This window comes from Corvus moneduloides, chromosome 21, assembly GCF_009650955.1.
Source record: "Corvus moneduloides isolate bCorMon1 chromosome 21, bCorMon1.pri, whole genome shotgun sequence".
NCBI classification, from domain to species: Eukaryota; Metazoa; Chordata; class Aves; order Passeriformes; family Corvidae; genus Corvus; species Corvus moneduloides.
Window position 1 is genome coordinate 5,645,198 of NC_045496.1, and position 18,312 is coordinate 5,663,509.

General features: G+C 52.9%; 2 protein-coding genes and 1 long non-coding RNA gene across 6 annotated transcripts; 2 read left to right on the top strand and 1 right to left on the bottom strand.

Annotated features, from left to right (window-relative positions):
* Positions 1-195: 195 nt before the first annotated feature.
* LOC116454524 lies at positions 196-6,089 on the bottom strand. Its single transcript, XR_004244127.1, has 3 exons — positions 5,675-6,089; positions 3,059-4,046; positions 196-1,155 (listed from the first exon to the last, which is right to left on the bottom strand). It is a non-coding gene; the product is annotated as an uncharacterized LOC116454524 (long non-coding RNA).
* KYAT1 (kynurenine aminotransferase 1) lies at positions 1,748-11,947 on the top strand. 4 transcript variants are annotated; one of them, XM_032131231.1, is made up of 14 exons: positions 1,748-1,881; positions 3,433-3,554; positions 5,766-5,824; positions 6,775-6,925; positions 7,219-7,368; positions 7,681-7,767; positions 7,877-8,005; positions 8,329-8,449; positions 9,071-9,147; positions 9,381-9,470; positions 9,800-9,986; positions 10,180-10,256; positions 10,435-10,521; positions 10,919-11,947. In XM_032131231.1, the coding sequence occupies exons 2-14, from the start codon at positions 3,471-3,473 to the stop codon at positions 10,985-10,987; spliced, it is 1,368 nt and encodes a 455-aa protein (XP_031987122.1). In that variant the 5' UTR covers positions 1,748-1,881; positions 3,433-3,470; the 3' UTR covers positions 10,988-11,947. The 4 variants fall into 4 exon arrangements, with proteins under 4 accessions (XP_031987122.1, XP_031987124.1, XP_031987123.1 ...); XM_032131232.1 differs by lacking the exon at positions 1,748-1,881 and adding an exon at positions 1,901-2,116; XM_032131233.1 differs by lacking the exon at positions 6,775-6,925 and having other exon boundaries at positions 1,752-1,881.
* A 1,281-nt stretch (positions 11,948-13,228) lies between these two features.
* Positions 13,229-18,058, top strand: SPOUT1 (SPOUT domain containing methyltransferase 1). Its single transcript, XM_032131236.1, has 12 exons — positions 13,229-13,331; positions 13,408-13,450; positions 13,529-13,648; positions 13,967-14,126; positions 14,985-15,074; positions 15,185-15,234; positions 15,396-15,526; positions 15,922-15,994; positions 16,379-16,477; positions 17,086-17,188; positions 17,441-17,588; positions 17,694-18,058. The coding sequence occupies exons 1-12, from the start codon at positions 13,284-13,286 to the stop codon at positions 17,766-17,768; spliced, it is 1,140 nt and encodes a 379-aa protein (XP_031987127.1). The 5' UTR covers positions 13,229-13,283; the 3' UTR covers positions 17,769-18,058.
* Positions 18,059-18,312: the final 254 nt, after the last annotated feature.

Consider the following 18,312-nt stretch of genomic DNA (forward strand, 5'->3'; position numbering starts at 1 on the left):
CGGGCAGCGCTCAAAATGGCGCCAGGATTAGAGGGGCTGCCCCATCTGCAGCCGGAGCCGAGCGCCTTCAGCTGCTGGGAACTTTGTGGTGCCTGAAAAAAGTGATTCATTGGGTTGTTTTTTTTTTTTTTTTACTTGTCTGACGCAATGGAAGACACTGGGCAGCATAATTTCTTTTTAAATTCACAAAGCATGTTTCAAAGACATTCGTTGTAATTTTATTAGTGTACAGGAAGCGGTTCTGAGTAGTTAAGCGCAGCCAATTTTAACTTGTATACACCAGTAATGTCTGTAACAGTAAAATAAGTGTGTCTGTGGCTTTCTAGGAATATTGTAAGTGTTGGCAACTTCCTGCAGGCACAGGCACAGGACCTGTACCAGAGGAGCTGGGATCCCAGTGCCAGGACACAGTGCTGTAGACTCTTATCAGCTATTTTTTTTTTTTTTAACTCAACGCTAATTAAGAATTGTACATGTCCAGATGCACTTATTAAATTAAAATGACCTGAAGAAAAAGAGGATTGTAACTTTCCTTGAGTTTTACAGTAAAAAGTACAAGGTCAGATGTGTCCTTTACATCACTGACCTCAGCCAGAAATTTCTGCTGAATTTCAAGAGGGCATTGAGGTGAAGTTTCATGATACTGTTGGACCAGTATAAAGTATAAATCCTGACAGAGAAGGTGAGGGCTTATGTCCATCCCTTTTTCTCCCTGCTCCTCCCTGCCCACATCTCTTTTTCCTTGAGCCAGTTCAACTCAGGGACCCGACAGAAAATTGGCCACTCTTCTGCCAAACTGGCTTTTTGCTAATATATCTAATCAAACGAGCTCAGTTCAGGGGCAAGCAACAACCAGGGAAGGCACAAGGCTGGTGGAGGACAGGGCAAAGAAAACACAGGAAAAAATGCCACTGAGCCATTCGATGGCTCAGGATGTGATGTGAACATTCTTACAGAACCAAGTTTTCTTTCCATCTGTTTGTTTCAGTGTTTGAGTTTAAAAGAAATTTAGAAACCAGAGTTTTCTTCTCCCTGCACAGACATTCCCTCCTGCTTAATCACCTCAGGGATGCCTGAGGGATGTCGGTTTGGGATCGGGAATCTCTGGTATAGCAGATGCATCCGCTTCCTTTCCCCATGGCTCACTTTTTCCTGCTGTGAAAGGGAGACAGAAATTACTCACTCAGGAGACCTACACGACCTGACTCATCGGTGCAGGTAAAGCCCTGTCACAGAAAGAAGAGTAAGAGAGGGCGATTTTCTCTCAACACCTCACTGCAGCTACTGTCAGCTCTCAAACACTGATGGGGAGTTCAGCTCCGGCATCCCCGCACTGAAATCTGCTATCCCTGCCCACCCACAGCCCAGGGGTCGGGCAGTGCTGCAGGATCTGCTTTAGGTTGTGTCGTGGCAGGAGGCCTTTACCCTCTGATAGACCTTACACCACATCCCTTCTCTAATTGTATTAAGTCTGCAGGATTAAATTTTTGGGAGGATTTTGACTTAAAAATTCATTTTTCAAAACGACCGAAGGCTTCACTCAAAAGGAAATTCCCTGCCCTTGCCGTGCTAAAGTATTTACAGCCAAACCACAAAAATTATGCCGCTATAGTTATGCCAGCATGAGCTTCCACCTGAACAACAAGCTGGGATACTTCCCCAGGCAGCCAAAGCCCTCGGAGCCCACAGAGCCTTGCCCGGTACGCTTTTCCCCACCAGCGTTGTAGCTCCAATCCTGCCTTCCTGCGGCCTCTGCGACTCCTCCCAGGAAGTCCCAGCCGCAGATGAAGCCTTTCGGGCGGAGAAAGCAGAATGCGTGCCAGGGCAGCCTGGGCGGCTGTGCCTGCCCTTGCAGCGTAAAGCAGCGCGGCCCAGCTCGATGTAAGTTGGTTTTGTCCCCGCTCTCCCTCTGGCAGCTGCTTTTTCCCCAGTGTCAGCTCCTGCTGGCGCTGCTGCTGCTCTCGCCCTGCACCCGCCCTGGTCCTGCACCCCTCCTGGGGCACATCCAGGGACACCCGTGTCCCCAAAGCCTCCCGGGTGCACCCCCGAGCTGCCAAGTGGGGGCTTGGGGAGCACCGGCATGGAGGAGACGGCTGCGACCCGCGGGCTGGAGGCGGTGAGTGACCGGTCCCCGAGGTGACCTTCCGGCTGTCACCTCCAAAATCCTCTGCTCGGTCCAGTGCACCCTTCCAGAGTGAGCGGTGTCCCGGTCGGCTGCTCCCTGGTGCTGCCCCCAGCCCTGTGCAGAGCTCTTACACAGCTCTGTAGTTTGCTGCTATCTGATAAAGCCTTTTTTACTGCCACACTTTGATTCTGTCCCCTGCAGGGTAGGTCCCCTCATTCCAGGACTCCTTTGCTTTGCATCTCAAAGCAATGTCCCCCCACATCTCAGTGTCATGCGAGCACAAGGTGGAGATTTCACAGTCATGAGCAATATGATGCTCTGGCTTCCCATTTTTCCATACGTTGTGCTATTTTTTCCCACTTGGCAAAAAGATGTAAAACCCCACTGGTCTCAGCTGGCAGCTGCTTTGCACTTATTTTAGAAATAACAAAAAATGCAGACACTGGGGACTCACATCCTGCATGTAAGCGTGGACAGTGCCCTCAGGAGTACTGAGAGCTTATCTGTGGGCTGGTCAGCCTCAAACCTGTTTTAATTAATTTTTTTGGCACATGGGTAAATTAATTCATGGCTGGTCGTAATAAAGGTCCATGCATCCTCCAGCCTCATTGCTTTTATCTCAAGTACCTAACAAAAGAGTCACTTATTTTAGCTTAAATACTGAATGTTTAAGTGATGCTTAAACATTAGAATAGTTGAAGAAACCTGAGGCGAAGGAAGAGGCTGCATTTTAGGCACAGAAATTAATTTGTTTGGGGCCTTGAAGGAAAGATAATCACCAAAATCACTTTAGAGATAGAAGGTGACATCCTGTTAATTGGAATAAAACTTGTGACTAAATCAGAGCTGCAGCAGCTGAGAGGCCAGAGATTCTCCGTATGGGCCAGGAAGGTAAAGGTGCTGCAAGGGAGGAAGGGTAGAGGCAAGACTTACCTGGGATCAATGACACTGGATGGGGAGCTGATGCTGAGTACCAAATTCCCAGAGGATGCCCTCTTGCTGGTGTCCATACCACTCTCCTCGGGGCAGAGGAAAGTGGGGGAAGCGTGGATTGGGAGAGAGGAGGCAGAAGTCATGGTTGCCCTTGTGATCCTGATTCTGTGTGTCATGGGCACAAAGTACAGCCCGAGCACTGCTGGACATTGCAGTGACAACACACAAAGCAGCTTATTTTGCCTTTTCCTCTCTGTGGCAGAACAACCTCCACTTTGGGTCTGGACCTGCCCCATCCCAGGTACACGTTTTCTTTAACCCTTGAGCCCTCAAGGGTTGTCTCAGCCCTCTCCTTTGTCTCCGGGGAATTGCAGGTCTGTGCCTATAGGAGTGAGACAGCAGGAGCCGTGGCATGCTCAGGAGAGCAGGACCATCCCTGCGTCACTTCTTGCTGGAGAGGGACAGCAGCATTGGACATAGATCGTGCTCCAGAGAGGTATGGAATGCCCAGTGGGACTGTTCCTGGCTGGCAGCCTGCCCAGGGCCACTCACCTTGGCAGCAAGAGCAGACAGAGCACGTCAGGAAAAGCGACTTTGGTGCAACTTCCTCTGTGCCTGCTTATTTCCAGGGAGCCTGTTTAAAGGATATCCTTCACAGAGGAGAAGGCTCCTTGTTTGTGGGGTTGCTTCATCTGATGGTCTCTACTATAGCCTCTTGGCTTGTAAAGTACTTGGAAAATATCAGCATCCCACTCAGAGATCCCCACATGCAGAGCAAGGCAGTCACGCACAGACACCAGAGTCAGTGGTGGAAGATCATGGATGCCAAGTCTTCTGCATTGGCATTCAGCTCTCCTGTGTGGCTGCCAGGCAAACTGCACCTGGAGAAACACATCCTTCTGTCTGGGGACCAGAACAGGCTGAAACAGATTTGAGGTCTGCATGGTCCTGAGCCTGTGTTGCTCTCCATGGCAGCATCACACGCAGGCTGAGGATACGATGGGATGGAGGGGCCATCAGAAAAAGAAAATAGTTGTTATTTCTGTTCCTGAAGCAGACAAGGCCTTTCCTCAGAACTGGGAATTTAAAGGCTTGAGGCACCTTCTTCCCACCAATCCCCATGACACTTGTTCATCTGTTAAATTCTCTGGCCTGTGGCCTGCAGCAGCCTCACCTTGCAAGAACAGCACTGGAGCTGTTAATATTTCACCTCCAGCTATCTTTTATTTCCCAAGCCACAAATCCTTCTGCTCCCACCCAAATCAGCTCAGGCACCAGGTCTTGTGACTGTAACAGCCATGAGCTTGTGCAAAAAGAGCAAAGCTGGGCTGAGGGAGAGGAGAGAGGCTGCCCTGGAGCCAGTGACTTCTGCTTGCCCTTGGCTGCCTGCCTGGCACCACGGTGGACCAGAGTCCACCTGGTGCCCTCTGAAGCACAGGGCTCTGGCTCCTCAACAGGGTGTTTGCAAAGATCCCCGGTAAGGCCTGAAGCTGTATAAAATCTAAGGACCTCAGCACAAAATATCCTTGGGGCACTACCCAAATTCAGGTGCAGTGCTGTGGGAACAGCAGAGGGGAGCAGGCAAGTGGGGAGTTCCTGCTGCAGCTGAGTGTTGGGAGGAGGCTTACCTGGTATCCCCCCCACCATCCTGGCACAGCAGAGCACAGACCCCTCACACCCCAGCTCTCCATCTCACCTCAGCTGCTTTCATATGCCTTCCTTGTTTCAGTTCAAATGTATTTTATTTGCTGTGGTGACAATGGTTTTCTTGACTCATTGCTTTAGGGCTGCCCTCCTCATGCCCCCACGCTGGCTCTTCATGGTGCACTGAGCATCATTTGTCTCCAGTTTCCAGCCCCTTCCCTGTCTGGGTACCTTTTTCCTGCACTGCTGAGTTATTAAACTCTGCCTCTGCCACTTTCCATCATCTTCATGATGAATTCCCCATCAAGCATATCTAACTTTCTCCCACTATGCTTATCCATCTGGAAGGAGGGTTTTGCATTCAATGTTTCCTACTGTCTTTCTTTGCACTCCTCTGAGCCATGATGTACATGGAAATTGCAAAGCACTCACGGCATGGTACCTCAGTGTCTCTGTACATCACACTGACCTCTGGGCTGGTCTCTCTCTTGCCTGTACCTAGTTACTTCTTGGGTTTGACATGAACTTGAAATACAAAACCCTGCACATTTTATAGCATCTAGAGCAAGCCCCCTCACCAAGCGCTTCATTGGGACAGAAGAGTATCTACTTCTGCTATTTCATAGAGCAGCATGGAATAAAATAGTTTGTTCTTCTAGGAGAAGGGGCCATTTCATGGCTTGTAGAGTAAAAAGGTCTTTCCCATGAAGATGGAGAGGTTATGGCAGGTAAAAGCCTACGGTCTGGGGTCCTTGGCCTGGGTGTTACAGCCTGGCTGACCTTGACCCCATGACTAATCCCAACAGGTTTAAGGCATTGCCACCTCCCTAGTGAGTGTACAAAAGCTTCTTTTGTTCATCTCTTTTCCCAATTCTTGTTGAAACTTGTAAGTGAAAGCAGAAACCACTGCAACAGCATTACTGCTCTAAGGTCAGTCAGGAACAGCCCATGAAACAATAGTGAAAGGCACACCTTCTGTTGGGAAAAACTTCCCTAGGGAGGCCACAGCCCCTTTGTGGCCTCATGAGTAAAAGCTTCAAACTCGCTTTCTTTCTCTCTGCAGGCAAAAATGTCCAGGCCAGTGCAAGCTCGGAGGCTGGAGGGAATAGATAAAAATATCTGGTGAGTTAAAAGAATATCTGGTTTACCCAGGTGGTAGATGTGGTTTTAGGGATCCTAAAATCAGATTGAAACCACAGCAGCCACACAGCACAGAGCAGAAGTTTCCCTTGACTGCTTTGTATATGTTCAGGAAGCACAACAGAGCAAGTTGTCCTGGAAGACTTTACCCTGAGTCAGTTCTGTACCTGCTGCTCTCACTTTATGCTGTATCAGGTATTTTGCAATACCAGGCAGGCAGAAGCATCACCCTCCCTCTGACTCATCCACCCAAATGATCCCAGTGGCACCCAAATCTGAGCCAAGTGTTTGCTGCACACTGGCTGCAGCCTGGCACCTGCTCCAGGCTCACCCTGGGGCACTGCAAGCAGAGAGGCAGGTGAAGGGCTGCTGCAAATGCCATTCCCATCCTGCCAGACACAATGTGGCATTGGGAAAGTTGCATGTTGGAAGAAGAGATTTAAATGGTCTTTCCCCAAGTTCCGTGCTGTGCCTGGGTTCAAGCTACAAACTGCCAGTGAGCTTCCTCTTGTTAGGTTTGAGATGAGCAGCGAGTTCAGCCCACCTTGCCCTCTGCAGAGGCCTTCACAGTGTCTAGTTGCTAAATTTTGCAGAGCTGGTATGAACTTGAAAACCTCCAAGTCCCCTTCTGCTCAGTCCAGTGTGATCAGAAACACCACAGGCTTTCAGCTGTGACTACACACTGACCACAGGAGCTGTTTCCTGGGAGAATAAATTAAAACCATTCCCCCAGTGCAATAGTTCATCACCCTTGGTTTAATTGCAACAGGTCTGAAATGACCTGTGCTTGGTCCTGCCTGCCTGTGAGCAGCAGGATGGCTCTGCAGGAGGGACACCAACCCCACTCCCTTCCAAAGGGATGCTGCGAGCAGACCCAGTGCCAGCACACTGCCCAGACCCTCTGAAAGTGCTTTTCTTTCCCTTCTCTCCAGGGTGGAGTTTGTAAAACTGGCTGCTACCTACTCCAAGGTGAACCTGGGCCAGGGCTTCCCCGACTTCCCTGCACCAGACTTTCTGACAGAGGCATTCACGAGAGCCCTCGGCGGGGGGAACCACATGCTGCACCAGTACACCCGTGCCTTTGTGCGTGGACAGATCTCCCTCCCCAGCACTACCCCCTCACATCCATCAGCCCTGACTGCTTCAGAGCTCATCAGGCAGCAATAAATAGAAAAAAACATGAGGCAAAACACATCCAGCCTCGACCCATGCCCACTGTTCCCAGGGCTGTAACTCCCTGCTTTACTGGGATGTTTGAAGCAGCTGGGCTGGAAGATGTCTCACAGGGCTCTTGGCTTCCCAGCCCCCTTCCAGGGGTTTGTCCTTGGTTTAGGAGTCTTGTGCAACTCAGTTCCCACCCTCCTCTCACCCCACAGGGCCACCCACCTCTGGTGAAGGTCCTAGCCCAGTTTTTCGAGAAGCTGCTTGGACGAGACGTGGATCCTATGACCAATGTGATGGTGACTGTGGGGGCATACCAGGCCCTGTTCTGCTGCTTCCAGGCTTTAGTGGATGAAGGTGATGAGGTAAGCCAAGATTTAAGCAGGCTGGTTTTCATTGTCCTTTTCCAAAGCAAAACCAGTTTTATCCCCATTCTGCAGTACTTGAGCTTCCAAAGGAAGAAATCTGCTGCAGAGCACTGCTTCATTTCTGCATAAAGCAAAAGGACCCTTTGTCCTGAGTGGTGGTGTCCTTCCTGACACTCCCCACAGGCAATGCAGGTTCTCCATTACAGTAATTAAGGGATTAAAATGTCCTATCCCTCCCATTGCTCTCTGCACTCCTCAGGGAAGGTCTGAGCACGACCAGGAGGATGCTGACATGTCCCTTTCTTCCAGGTGATAATCATTGAGCCCTTCTTCGACTGCTATGAGCCAATGGTGAAAATGGCTGGTGGGACACCTGTGTTTGTCCCTTTGAGACCGGTGAGTGGGTGGAGAAGGGAAGAGTCACAGCACAGTCAGCAAGGAGGTGAGTGGTAAGGAAAGTGCAGAGGTAGCAAAGCAAATCAAGATTCCCCTGTGTTCTCTCTAGAATCCTCCAAAAGATGGAAAATTGATGTCTAGTGCAGACTGGCAGCTGGACCCAGCTGAACTGGCTTCTAAATTCAGTGAACGGACAAAAGCCATCGTCCTGAACTCACCCAACAACCCTCTGGGCAAGGTAACACCGCTGGCCATGCTGGGCCCTGGAAGCTGCTGGGGTGCTGCAGCCACATTTGCAGTGCAGCAGTGACTCAACTTTCCTTGCACACGAGGGAAGTGGGTGTTGTGGGGGCACCACACGCTGTGCTCAGTCGCCTGGTGTTTTTAAGCCTTTTGTGCCAGCAGTGCTTTTGCCCTCTTAGACCACTGCAGCCAGCTCCTGCCCACCCTGGCATGGGAGATGGTGCCAGGAGGATACACAACCTTCAGGGACAAGCAGGGACAGGCAGGGGCTCAGAAATGCCCATGCTGTATCTGTGCTGCACTCTGTGCCTGCTGCAGGTGTTCAGCCGTGGGGAGCTGGGGCTGATTGCAGAGCTGTGTGTGAAGCACGACGTGCTGTGCATCAGCGACGAGGTGTACGAGTGGCTGGTCTACGACGGGAAGCAGCACATCCGCATCGGTACAGGCAGGGCCGGGCTGGGGGCTGCTCGGGGCTGGGAATGGGGATTTCACTGGCACCCGCTGGAAATCCCAGGGGCTGCCTGCATGCACAGCTGTACTAGGCATGAATCCCCACTGGAAGTGTTTTGTTGTGCTTCAATCTCAACCTCCAAACCAGGTCCTAAACAGAAGCCCTGACTTCAGAGCAGTCAGAGAGGAGATCTAGAACAAAAAGCCCCTTGGCTCCAGCGAAACTGATGGTTTTCCCATGCTTTGTAAAGCCACAGTTTTCTGAGTGTCTATAGTTTCAGGAAATACATTTCAACACGATTTTAGCCTGTTCTTCCAGTTGCAGTAACATGCCATCACCTTGATGCAGGGTGATGGTGCTTGGCATCTGCGGGAGCCCCTGGGGCTGAGTACATGCCTGTGAAAATGTTTAATTAAAAGAAGATCCTCTTGAGAAACCTGGCTGCCTGCTTGGGATGTGCTTTGAGGCTCATCCAGGTGAAAGATGTGCTGTGAACACAAGAGATCACCATGGATTATAGTGGGCAGAGAGCTCCCACGTGCCATTAATGCAGCCCAGAAAGGAGCATGCTGAGCTCTGCCATTGGGATTTCTCTCCTTTCATTGCCAGCCAGCTTACAAGGGATGTGGGACCGCACGGTGATCATCGGGAGTGCTGGGAAGACCTTCAGTGCCACTGGATGGAAGGTGAATACCCCATGTGGCACCTCGTTCTGTCCCCATCCCTGCCCCTTTGCCATAGCACAGCACCAGGGACACTGTGGCCATGCTCAGCTTTGAGCCTCAGGGTCTGAAAGTACCAAAGGTGCTTTATAGAAGTTCTGTCTGGAAAATACAATGAAACCAGCACAGGCAAAGAAAGGGGAGCCTGAGCAGGTACCCAGAGACTCACCACCTTCCTCCTCCTCTCCTGGCCACAGGTGGGCTGGGTTGTGGGACCCAACAGGCTGCTGCAGCACCTCCGTACTGTGCACCAGAACTCAGTGTACCACTGTGCCACAATTGCTCAGGTAAGGCAGCTCCCTGCACCTGGCCCTGCAATTCCCAAACCCCCAGAGCAGGGGTAAGGGATGGTCCTCTTGCTCACAGCTGACCTGAAAGGCACACACAAGTGATTTTCCCTGGAGAGGCTCCTTCCTCTCTGTCTACAGTTGCCCCATATCAGGGAGAAAGGGGAGTGTCCAGCCTGCCTGGGGTATATTCCTTATCTTGCATTGACAAATCTAAGGGGCAGTTTGGAGGGGCTGGAGGCAGAGAGCTCTGTGAATTGCAGGAACTTCAGTTCCCAAGAAACCCCTGACCATCTTCCCACTGGGCACTGGCTCCTCTCTCCTTACAGGAGGCTGTGGCTCAGGGTTTCCAGAGGGAGCTCATGCTCTATGGAAAACCAGAGAGCTACTTTGTCCAGCTGCCCAAGGAGCTGCAGCAGAAGAGAGACTGGCTGGTCCAGAGCCTGGATGGTGTGGGGATGAAACCCATCATCCCTGAGGGCACCTACTTCCTGGTGGCAGACATCTCCCAGTTCAGTGAGTCACCTGCAGTCCTGCCTAGGTGGGCTGGGTGTGGTACTACTGGCAGGGACAGGAACCTGCATAAATCATCATCAAAGCAGGGATGGACTGCATGTTCTCCATCCAAGCTGCAAGGATGTGGGTTTGGGACTCAGCTAAGGCACCTGGCAGCTGCCCCAGCCTCTGTCCTGCTGCGCTTCCCCTCCAGAATCTGATGTCCCCGAAGTCCCCAACTCAGATGAGCCCTACGACTACAGATTTGCAAAGTGGATGGTCAAGAACAAGGTAAATGGGTCTGGCTCTTCCTGCTGCCTTTGCCCTGGGTGGGTTTGTACCCACTGTGCTGGCTGTGCCCACCCAAGCTCATGGTTGGGGGGTGTGGAGTTCACCCACACTGGGACACAGCAGGCTGCAGGCCAGCCCCAGAGCAGAAACCTCTGCTCTACATGCTTCCTCTTCCCAGGGACTTGCTGCCATCCCGCTCTCCGCTTTCTACAGCGAAGCCCACAAGAACAACTACACCAATTTCATCCGGTTCTGCTTTGCAAAGGTGAGATACATGGCAGCACAAAGGAAGGCAAGGTTGGGAGTAATAATCAGGGCTGGTTTAATGAGAGAAATGCCAAGAAGAAATGCAGGATGCTTTGGGTATTGGAGCCCAATCATGGCGTTGCAGCTGGAGCAACCTCTCCTGCAGACCCACGAGCTGAGCTGGAGCAGCAGGTGTGCCAGGGCCACCCTAAACTTTGTCCTATCAGCATCCTACATTTCTTGGCCAAGGCAGGGACTTTCTAGGTGTCCCTTTAGCTGCCCAGTGGCTGTGCCTGTCTCACACTGAACCTGCAATGCTCAGGAATGAGAACAGGACTTTTGTACCAACAATGGCTGCAGTGAAGGGAAATGGGATTTGGCTGAGACCCACTGACCAAACCTGTGGTATTTTTTAGGAGGAAGCTACACTGAAGGCAGCAAATGACATATTGCAAAAATGGAAGCAGGAGAAAACCAGCTCCTGAATACACTGGAGAGAGAACCAGACTCTCCTTGATCCTCATCTGCCCTGACTGCTCTTCTTCACTTGTCTACAAACTTTGATATGTTCTTACTTCTGTGCTTTCAACAACATTTTCTGTCAGACAAATGGTTAAGTTTTTCCAGGCCCAGGGCCTGGGGGACACTTTCAGTCACTGTGAAATGATTGCAAGAAATGAGACTTTGTGTGCACTGACAGTATTTGACATTTCTTACAAGTAAAGACTCTGCTAATCAGTTCTGGGATGTGTCCAGCAACACACAAGGTAAGGATGGCTCCTGGGGTCTGTCTCACCACCAAATTCTGAAAAGGTGTTTCAGGACCTACCTTTAAGGCTGTGCTGGAGGGTTAGTATGGCTTGTCTTGCTCCACATCCCCACTCAGGGCAGCATTTCCACTGGCACTCACATTCCCACAGGACTGGACAGTATCACCAGCCATCAGTAAGGTGACTCTATGATCCTAACTATAATAAACCCAGTGAAATTACATTTCCCATCATAAACTATTTTCCCACTATTTTTTTCTGTGCATCTCTGGGGAAGATGACCACACAATTGGTTTCCCCCCAGGAAACAGGCTTTCACCAGTAGCCTGGCTATTGTCAAACCTTCCAAATTACTCTTGGGACTTTTTCAGGGCTTGGCAGCATTGTCCCGGCTGCAGAGCAAAACCTTCAGGCCTTTGACAAGTGAACACAGTGGCAGGGGAGGACAGGCACCGTAGCCTTGGCTGCTCCTGCTGTGGGTGACCACCAGAACCTCCCATCCACTGGGCTGGTGGGGTAACATGAGCGGTGCTGAAGAGGTAATTCTTGCATCAGTGTCGATTTCAGCCTAGATAAGAGTGTAAACCACCATCATCAACCATGTGGGAGTCAATGCAACAGACTGTAATGAGTATTTGTAGCAGTTAAATTATTAAAGTGGATTTACTGCAATCATGGAAGAGTAACTGTCTCTGTAATGACTGCAGGACTGATGGAGCTCTCCTTGAGAGCTGCCTCACCTGTGCTGGATCCTGAGGCAGTGGCTGCTTGTCTCAGGCTGGTGGGGAGACCTCTGCAGGTTTTCCACATTGGGCTGCATCTGGCGGTACCAATCCCCTTGGAGGCAGAGCTGCATGTGCCAGCAGGAAGGAGGGAGAGAGGGAAGGAGGCAAACCCCCACCTGCCTTCCCTGGTGTCCCACCTCACCTGCTTGCACAGTCTGGGTGGGTGAGGGCGCTGCTGAAAGCGCTTTTGCACCGATATATGTGTGCCAAACACGGCGAGACTCACAATTGCCGGAACGGAGAGAGAGCCGAGCGACCGGAGCGCAGAGCACCGAGCACAGAGCACCGAGCGCCGAGCGACCGGAGCACCGAGCGCAGAGAACCGAGCGCAGAGCACCGAGCACAGAGCACCGAGCACAGAGCGACCGGAGCGCAGAGCACCGAGCACAGAGTGACCGGAGCGCAGAGCGCCGAGCGACCGGAGCGCAGAGCACAGAGCGCCGAGCGACCGGAGCGCAGAGCACCGAGCACAGAACGACCGGAGCACAGAGCACCGAGCACAGAGCGACCGGAGCGCAGAGCGCCGAGCGACCGGAGCGCCGAGCACCGAGCGACCGGAGCACCGAGCACCGAGCGACCGGAGCGCCGAGCACCGAGCGACCGGAGCACCGAGCACCGAGCGACCGGAGCGCCGAGCACCGAGCGACCGGAGCGCCGAGCACCGAGCGACCGGAGCGCAGAGCACCGAGCACAGAGCGACCGGAGCACAGAGCACCGAGCGACCGGAGCGCAGAGCACCGAGCACAGAGCGACCGGAGCACAGAGCACCGAGCACAGAGCGCCGAGCGACCGGAGCGCAGAGCACCGAGCACCGAGCGACCGGAGCGCAGAGCACAGAGCGCCGAGCGACCGGAGCGCAGAGCGACCGGAGCACAGAGCGCCGAGCACAGAGCACAGAACGCCGAGCGACCAGAGCGCAGAGCGACCGGAGCGCAGAGCACCGAGCACAGAGCGACCGGAGTGCCAAGCACCGAGCACAGAGCACCGAGCGACCGGAGCACAGAGAACCGAGCACGGAGCACTGAGCACAGAGCGACCGGAGCGCAGAGCGCCGAGCGACCGGAGCACAGAGAACCGAGCACGGAGCACGGAGCACTGAGCACAGAGCGACCGGAGCGCAGAGCACCGAGCACCGAGCGCCTGACCGGGGGCCGCTCCCCCCCGCGGGCGGCGCTCGCGCCCTCCGGCCAATCAGCAGCGCGGGGCGCGGCCGCGGCGCGGGGAAGATGGCGGACGCGGAGAGCGGCGTGGGGAAGCGGTGCAAGGGCGCGCAGGTGGGCGGCGGGCCCGGGGGTGCCTCGGGTCCGGCTCTGAGGGGAGCCCGGCGGTAACGCGCGCTGTCCCCCGCAGGTTGAGGACAGGAAGGTGGACTGGCGGCGCTGGAAGCAGGAGAGTAAGGAAGGCCGGGCACACGCGGGGGCTGGGCGGTCACTGCGCGGTGTTTAACGCCAGGCGCTGTTCTCCGTCCCAGGGAAAGCAGAGAAGAAGAAATGGAAGGAAGTGAAGCTGCTAAAGAAACTGGAGAAACAGCGGATGCGGGAGCTGGCAGAACAAGAAGCCCAGAAGCAGAAGGAGCAGAAGGAAGACAGAGGTGATGCCGCTGTGACTCGGTGGGGAGACCTGGGGGGAAGGTGCTAGAAAACCTGGCTGTTAAAAGGCAGTCAGTGTTCCTGTCGGTAGGAAAGGTGTTACTTCATCGATCCGATATGGATCGGTCCACATGCCCAAACAGGCACGAACATGGTGCAGCAATCACTGCATGAGAGATCTTTCTTTAAGAGAAAACCTGTGATTAAATCTAAGAAACAGGGGTTGCTTTTCCCCCACCACGAGTGCAGCTGAAGCAGTAAATGTGACGCTGTACATCAGCTATGAGGCCGCGGCTCTCTCTCATGTCTCTGCTCCCCAGGCCGTCACCACACACTGAGCGTGGCTCTGCCCGGCTCCATCCTGAACAACGCGCAGTCCCTGGAGCTGCGCACGTACCTGGCGGGACAGATCGCCCGGGCCTGCGCCATCTTCTGCGTGGATGAGATCGTGGTCTTCGACGAGCATGGAGAGGATGTGAAGTATGGATAAGACTGAAGGAGAGCATGCTTAGATTAGATTTTAGGAAGGAATTCCTCCCTGTGGGGGCAGTGAGGCCCTGGCACAGGGTGCCCAGAGAAGCTGTGGCTGCACCGTCCCTGGAAGTGTCCAAGGCCAGGTTGGACGGGGCTTGGAGCAACCTGGGATAGTGGAAGGTGTCCCTGCGTGGCAGGGGGTGGAACAAGATGATTTTTTAAGTTCCCTTCCAACCCAGGCCATTCTGTGATTCTCTGAAGGAAGAGCTATCTTGTTCTGCACAGTATTTCCTCTCAGCTTTCTGTTCCTTCACTCTTTTATTAAGCTAAAGCCAGAACAAACTGCATGTACCTCTCCCCAGTGCCAGGATTATGGGGACCACTGTACCACAGGGAAAAAGATGTTGACTTAACTGCCCTGGCAGCTCGGATCATTTATCCCAGCATGGGGTTGACAAAGCAACAGGAGGCCAAGTTCTCCTGTACCCTTAAACCTTGCTGTGGAGGGACAGGACACTCCTGTATCCTTACAGAAGATGCTTTCCTATCCTTCAGTTTTTCACTTGGACCTGTACCTGAGTTAACTGGCCAAGCCATGCAATCCTGCAGCATCCAGCTCAGTAGCATCCACCTGCCAGGTCACATTAATACATAAAGACCAAAAAACAAAACTGAAAAAGATACTTGGCTTATGGAGATAACAAGTCATCCTTGGAACTAACAGACTGCCTCTGGAGCAGCCCTTTTACAAGGATTAGACTGGAGGGATGTGCTGCTATTGTCAGGTTAAGAAGCAAGGCTTGGTCTTCTGGAGACCTGACCAAGCTCATGGCAAGTTCACAAGCTGCTTGCTTTCATTTTCAGGAGTGTGGAAGGGGATTTTGAAGGAATTGGGAGGAAAGGCAAGGCTTGTGTGCAGCTGGCTCGGATCCTGCAGTACTTGGAGTGCCCTCAGTAAGTTTGCTTTTCTCTATACTCAGCTGCTTTGAGTCAGAACAGGGCTAGAATTGAAATACAGATTCCATAAAAATACTTTTTCACATTTCACCTTTCTCTGGCAACAGGTACTTGAGGAAATCCTTTTTTCCAAAACATGAGGATCTGCAGTTTGCAGGTAAGATCCAGTTGTCTCTCTCCTTCCTGAGCTCTGGCTCGTTATGTGTGGGACAACAAGGACTTTTCCCCACTTCAGCGCTGGACCTGAGAGGGAAGGAGCATGGCAACACCTGCACCTATGTTTTCCCCTCAGCACCTCTTTGCTCTGTGCTGTTCTAGGGCTGCTCAACCCCCTGGACAGCCCCCACCACATGCGGGTGGACGAGGACTCGGAGTACCGGGAGGGCATTGTGCTGGACCGGCCAACGAAGCCAGGCAGAGGCTCTTTTGTTAACTGTGGGATGAGGAAGGTGTGTGTTACCCATAGATGCTCCAACAATTTCCCTTGTCTCTCTGGCAGATTTGAAGCAGGCAGGGTGGGCACTGCTGGGTTTCTGAAGGCTGCAGTGGGCCAGTGGGGGTTTAAGGCTGTTGCTGTCTTGTTCCTTCTGACTTTGCAGTGTTTGTGGCTTCCCAAGCCCCTGGCACGCCCTGCCCATTCCAGCACATAATTGCTTTACTGCTGCAGCTGAACCTTTGAGTAGCAAAATAAGCTTCAGACTAATGACCAAGCCCCTGAGCCACAGAGCTCCTCATTCCAGCTCCAGGCCAGAATAGACCCCCACTTCCTCAAAGGATTCCCTTCCTTCCCTGCCTTCCCCAGCCCTTCCAGAATCTCTGGTGCTGATGGTGACTGTCACTGCAGGAGGTGCAGATTGACAGACAGCTGAACCCCGGTCTGCGAGTCACCGTGCGCCTGGAGGAGCCCCAGAATCCAGGTAATCCATGGTTCCAGTAGCACCTGTAAACTTCAGTCCTGCAGGAGCAGGTCCTTCCATATGACAGGTTTGAATGTACCCAGCACCTCTGCATGTTCCCTTCACTTCACACACAAATTTAGTAACACCCTTACCTTACCATGCCTCTCTTGATAACTGGAAAGAACTGGCAGCTCTTTGACCAGCAATAAACAGCCCAAACACACTCACACATGCTTTCCAGAACTCACAGAACTTCCAGAATACTTTTTCACATTCTGGAAAAAGGGAGGGTGATGTTGCACACCAAGTCAGTGCCCTGTTCCTGGAGAACACGGAGCTGTCTGTGGCTGGTCAAATCTCACCAGAGCACAGGGGCTGTTAAACCTCTCTGCTTTCTTTCAGAAGCCAAAGCGCGCAAAGGCACCGTGGTGTCCTCGCACCACCCTCGGACAGTCTCAGGCTTGTACTGGGGTTACAGCGTCCGCCTGGCCTCCTGCTTGAGTGAGTATCTGCTGGGATTCTCTGCCTGGGCTTCCAGTCTCAGGCCTACTGGCTGCACACAGCTCTTTCCTAGAAATCTCTGTGTCTGACGGGCAGCTTACACACGCAGCCAGCAGCCATGTGGCAGTCAAATTTTAGGGCTGAAGCGAGGCATGAATCACTGCAGTCACCCTCCAGGACTCTGCCCTGTACCTCCACTCACCCATTGCTCCAAATGGCTGCACAGCAGCAAGAGATGAGTTGGCGCTCTTCTCCATTTCCATGATAACTACATCCCACTCATTCACATCAGAGCCGCCAGTGGCATTTGAGTTCAAGAGCCCTGGAAAATTCTTTTCCTGTCTTCTGGTTGACTGGACCTCGTAGGAAGACTGTAAGCTATTAGGAGGTGGTTTCCTGGCACCTATCTTGAGCTTTGAGGAAAAGGGTGTGGGAGACTTGCAGCAAGGGAATTATGTGGGAAAGAGGAATCATTCTGTCTCCAGATACACTTGTGGCACTGAAAGCAACTCCTTCTGCTGCCACCACTCAACCATGGAGTGTTTTAGCCTGTCCAGAAGGCACAGGGGTGAGGAATGGCAGTAGTAACCCCGAACTCTGTTTTCCAGGTGCGGTCTTTTCTGAGTGCCCGTTCAAGGAAGGCTACGATCTCTCTATTGGGACCTCAGAGCGGGGCAGCTCTGTGGACCAGGTCACTCTCCCCTCCTTCAGGTTTGTGTCCTGCCTGCTTGGCCCCACTCAGAGCTCCCAGTGAGGCTGTTGCAGGCAGCAGAACAGGGGAAATACCCCAGGACAAGGCCAGTTCTTTCCCTGTTTCTCTGGAGTTGGTAGCAGGGACTGTCACATTGGCCAAGTGCGGTGGGGCTCTGGTAGGGACACAGCTCCATGCTTCAGCAGCACACAGGAGCTTGGACACAGACCTAGACAGTCTCCCTCTCAACCCTGTCCTTGTGCTCTCCCCAGGCATGCCCTTGTTGTATTTGGAGGCCTTGAAGGCTTGGAAGCTGGGGTTGATGTGGACCCAAACCTGGAGGTCACTGACCCAAGTGTCTTGTTTGACTTCTACCTGAACACGTGTCCCAGCCAAGGCAGCAGAACCATCCGGACAGAGGTAGGGCTGATGGTGCTGGGTGTGCACAGGGCAGTGCTGGGTGTCTGCCTGTGGCAGTGACACACAAGGCCCAGGTGTGGTCTGACTGGCTTGGCTTTGCTGCAGGAAGCACTGCTGATCTCTCTGTCTGCGCTGAGACCCCACATTGAGGAGGCTGTGAAGACACCCAGAGACAGCTGAGGGAAGGGAAAACACTGACCTTGCCCTTGGGGAGGCAGCTCTTCAAATGTAGGATGCTGGGCAAGTCACTCCAGGAGCCTGGTGGGACCAAGGCACAGTGTGACTGAAGCTGGCAGCACTGCCCAACCAGGCATTCACTGCTGCTGGGAGCAGCAAGTCTGTGCCCTCCTGCCTGCATGGTCCAGCCAAGCACTGGTTGCTGCTTCCCAGCAGCTGGGACAAGCTGGACAACAGACTTGGTCTCAGCAGCTCAGACATTTGGGGTGGGAATAAAGCAGTATGGAACCTCAGTTGCTGTGAACTCCAGGTGTGTCTTGTTCTAGGCACAATTGGTGCCTCTGGAGCGATGTGGCCTTCAGACTGAAAGAAAGTCAGAACTTAATCCTTATGTCAAGAACCTGTTCCTGCCTCAGCCTGACTTCCCCCAGCCCCTCTTCGAGGCTTCATCCCTCCCAACAGCAGGAAGGGCTGGAGCTTCAGCTGGCCCTCAGCACTAAAACACATCATCTCATTACAGTTTGTCTCCATCTGTGATGCTTTAAGC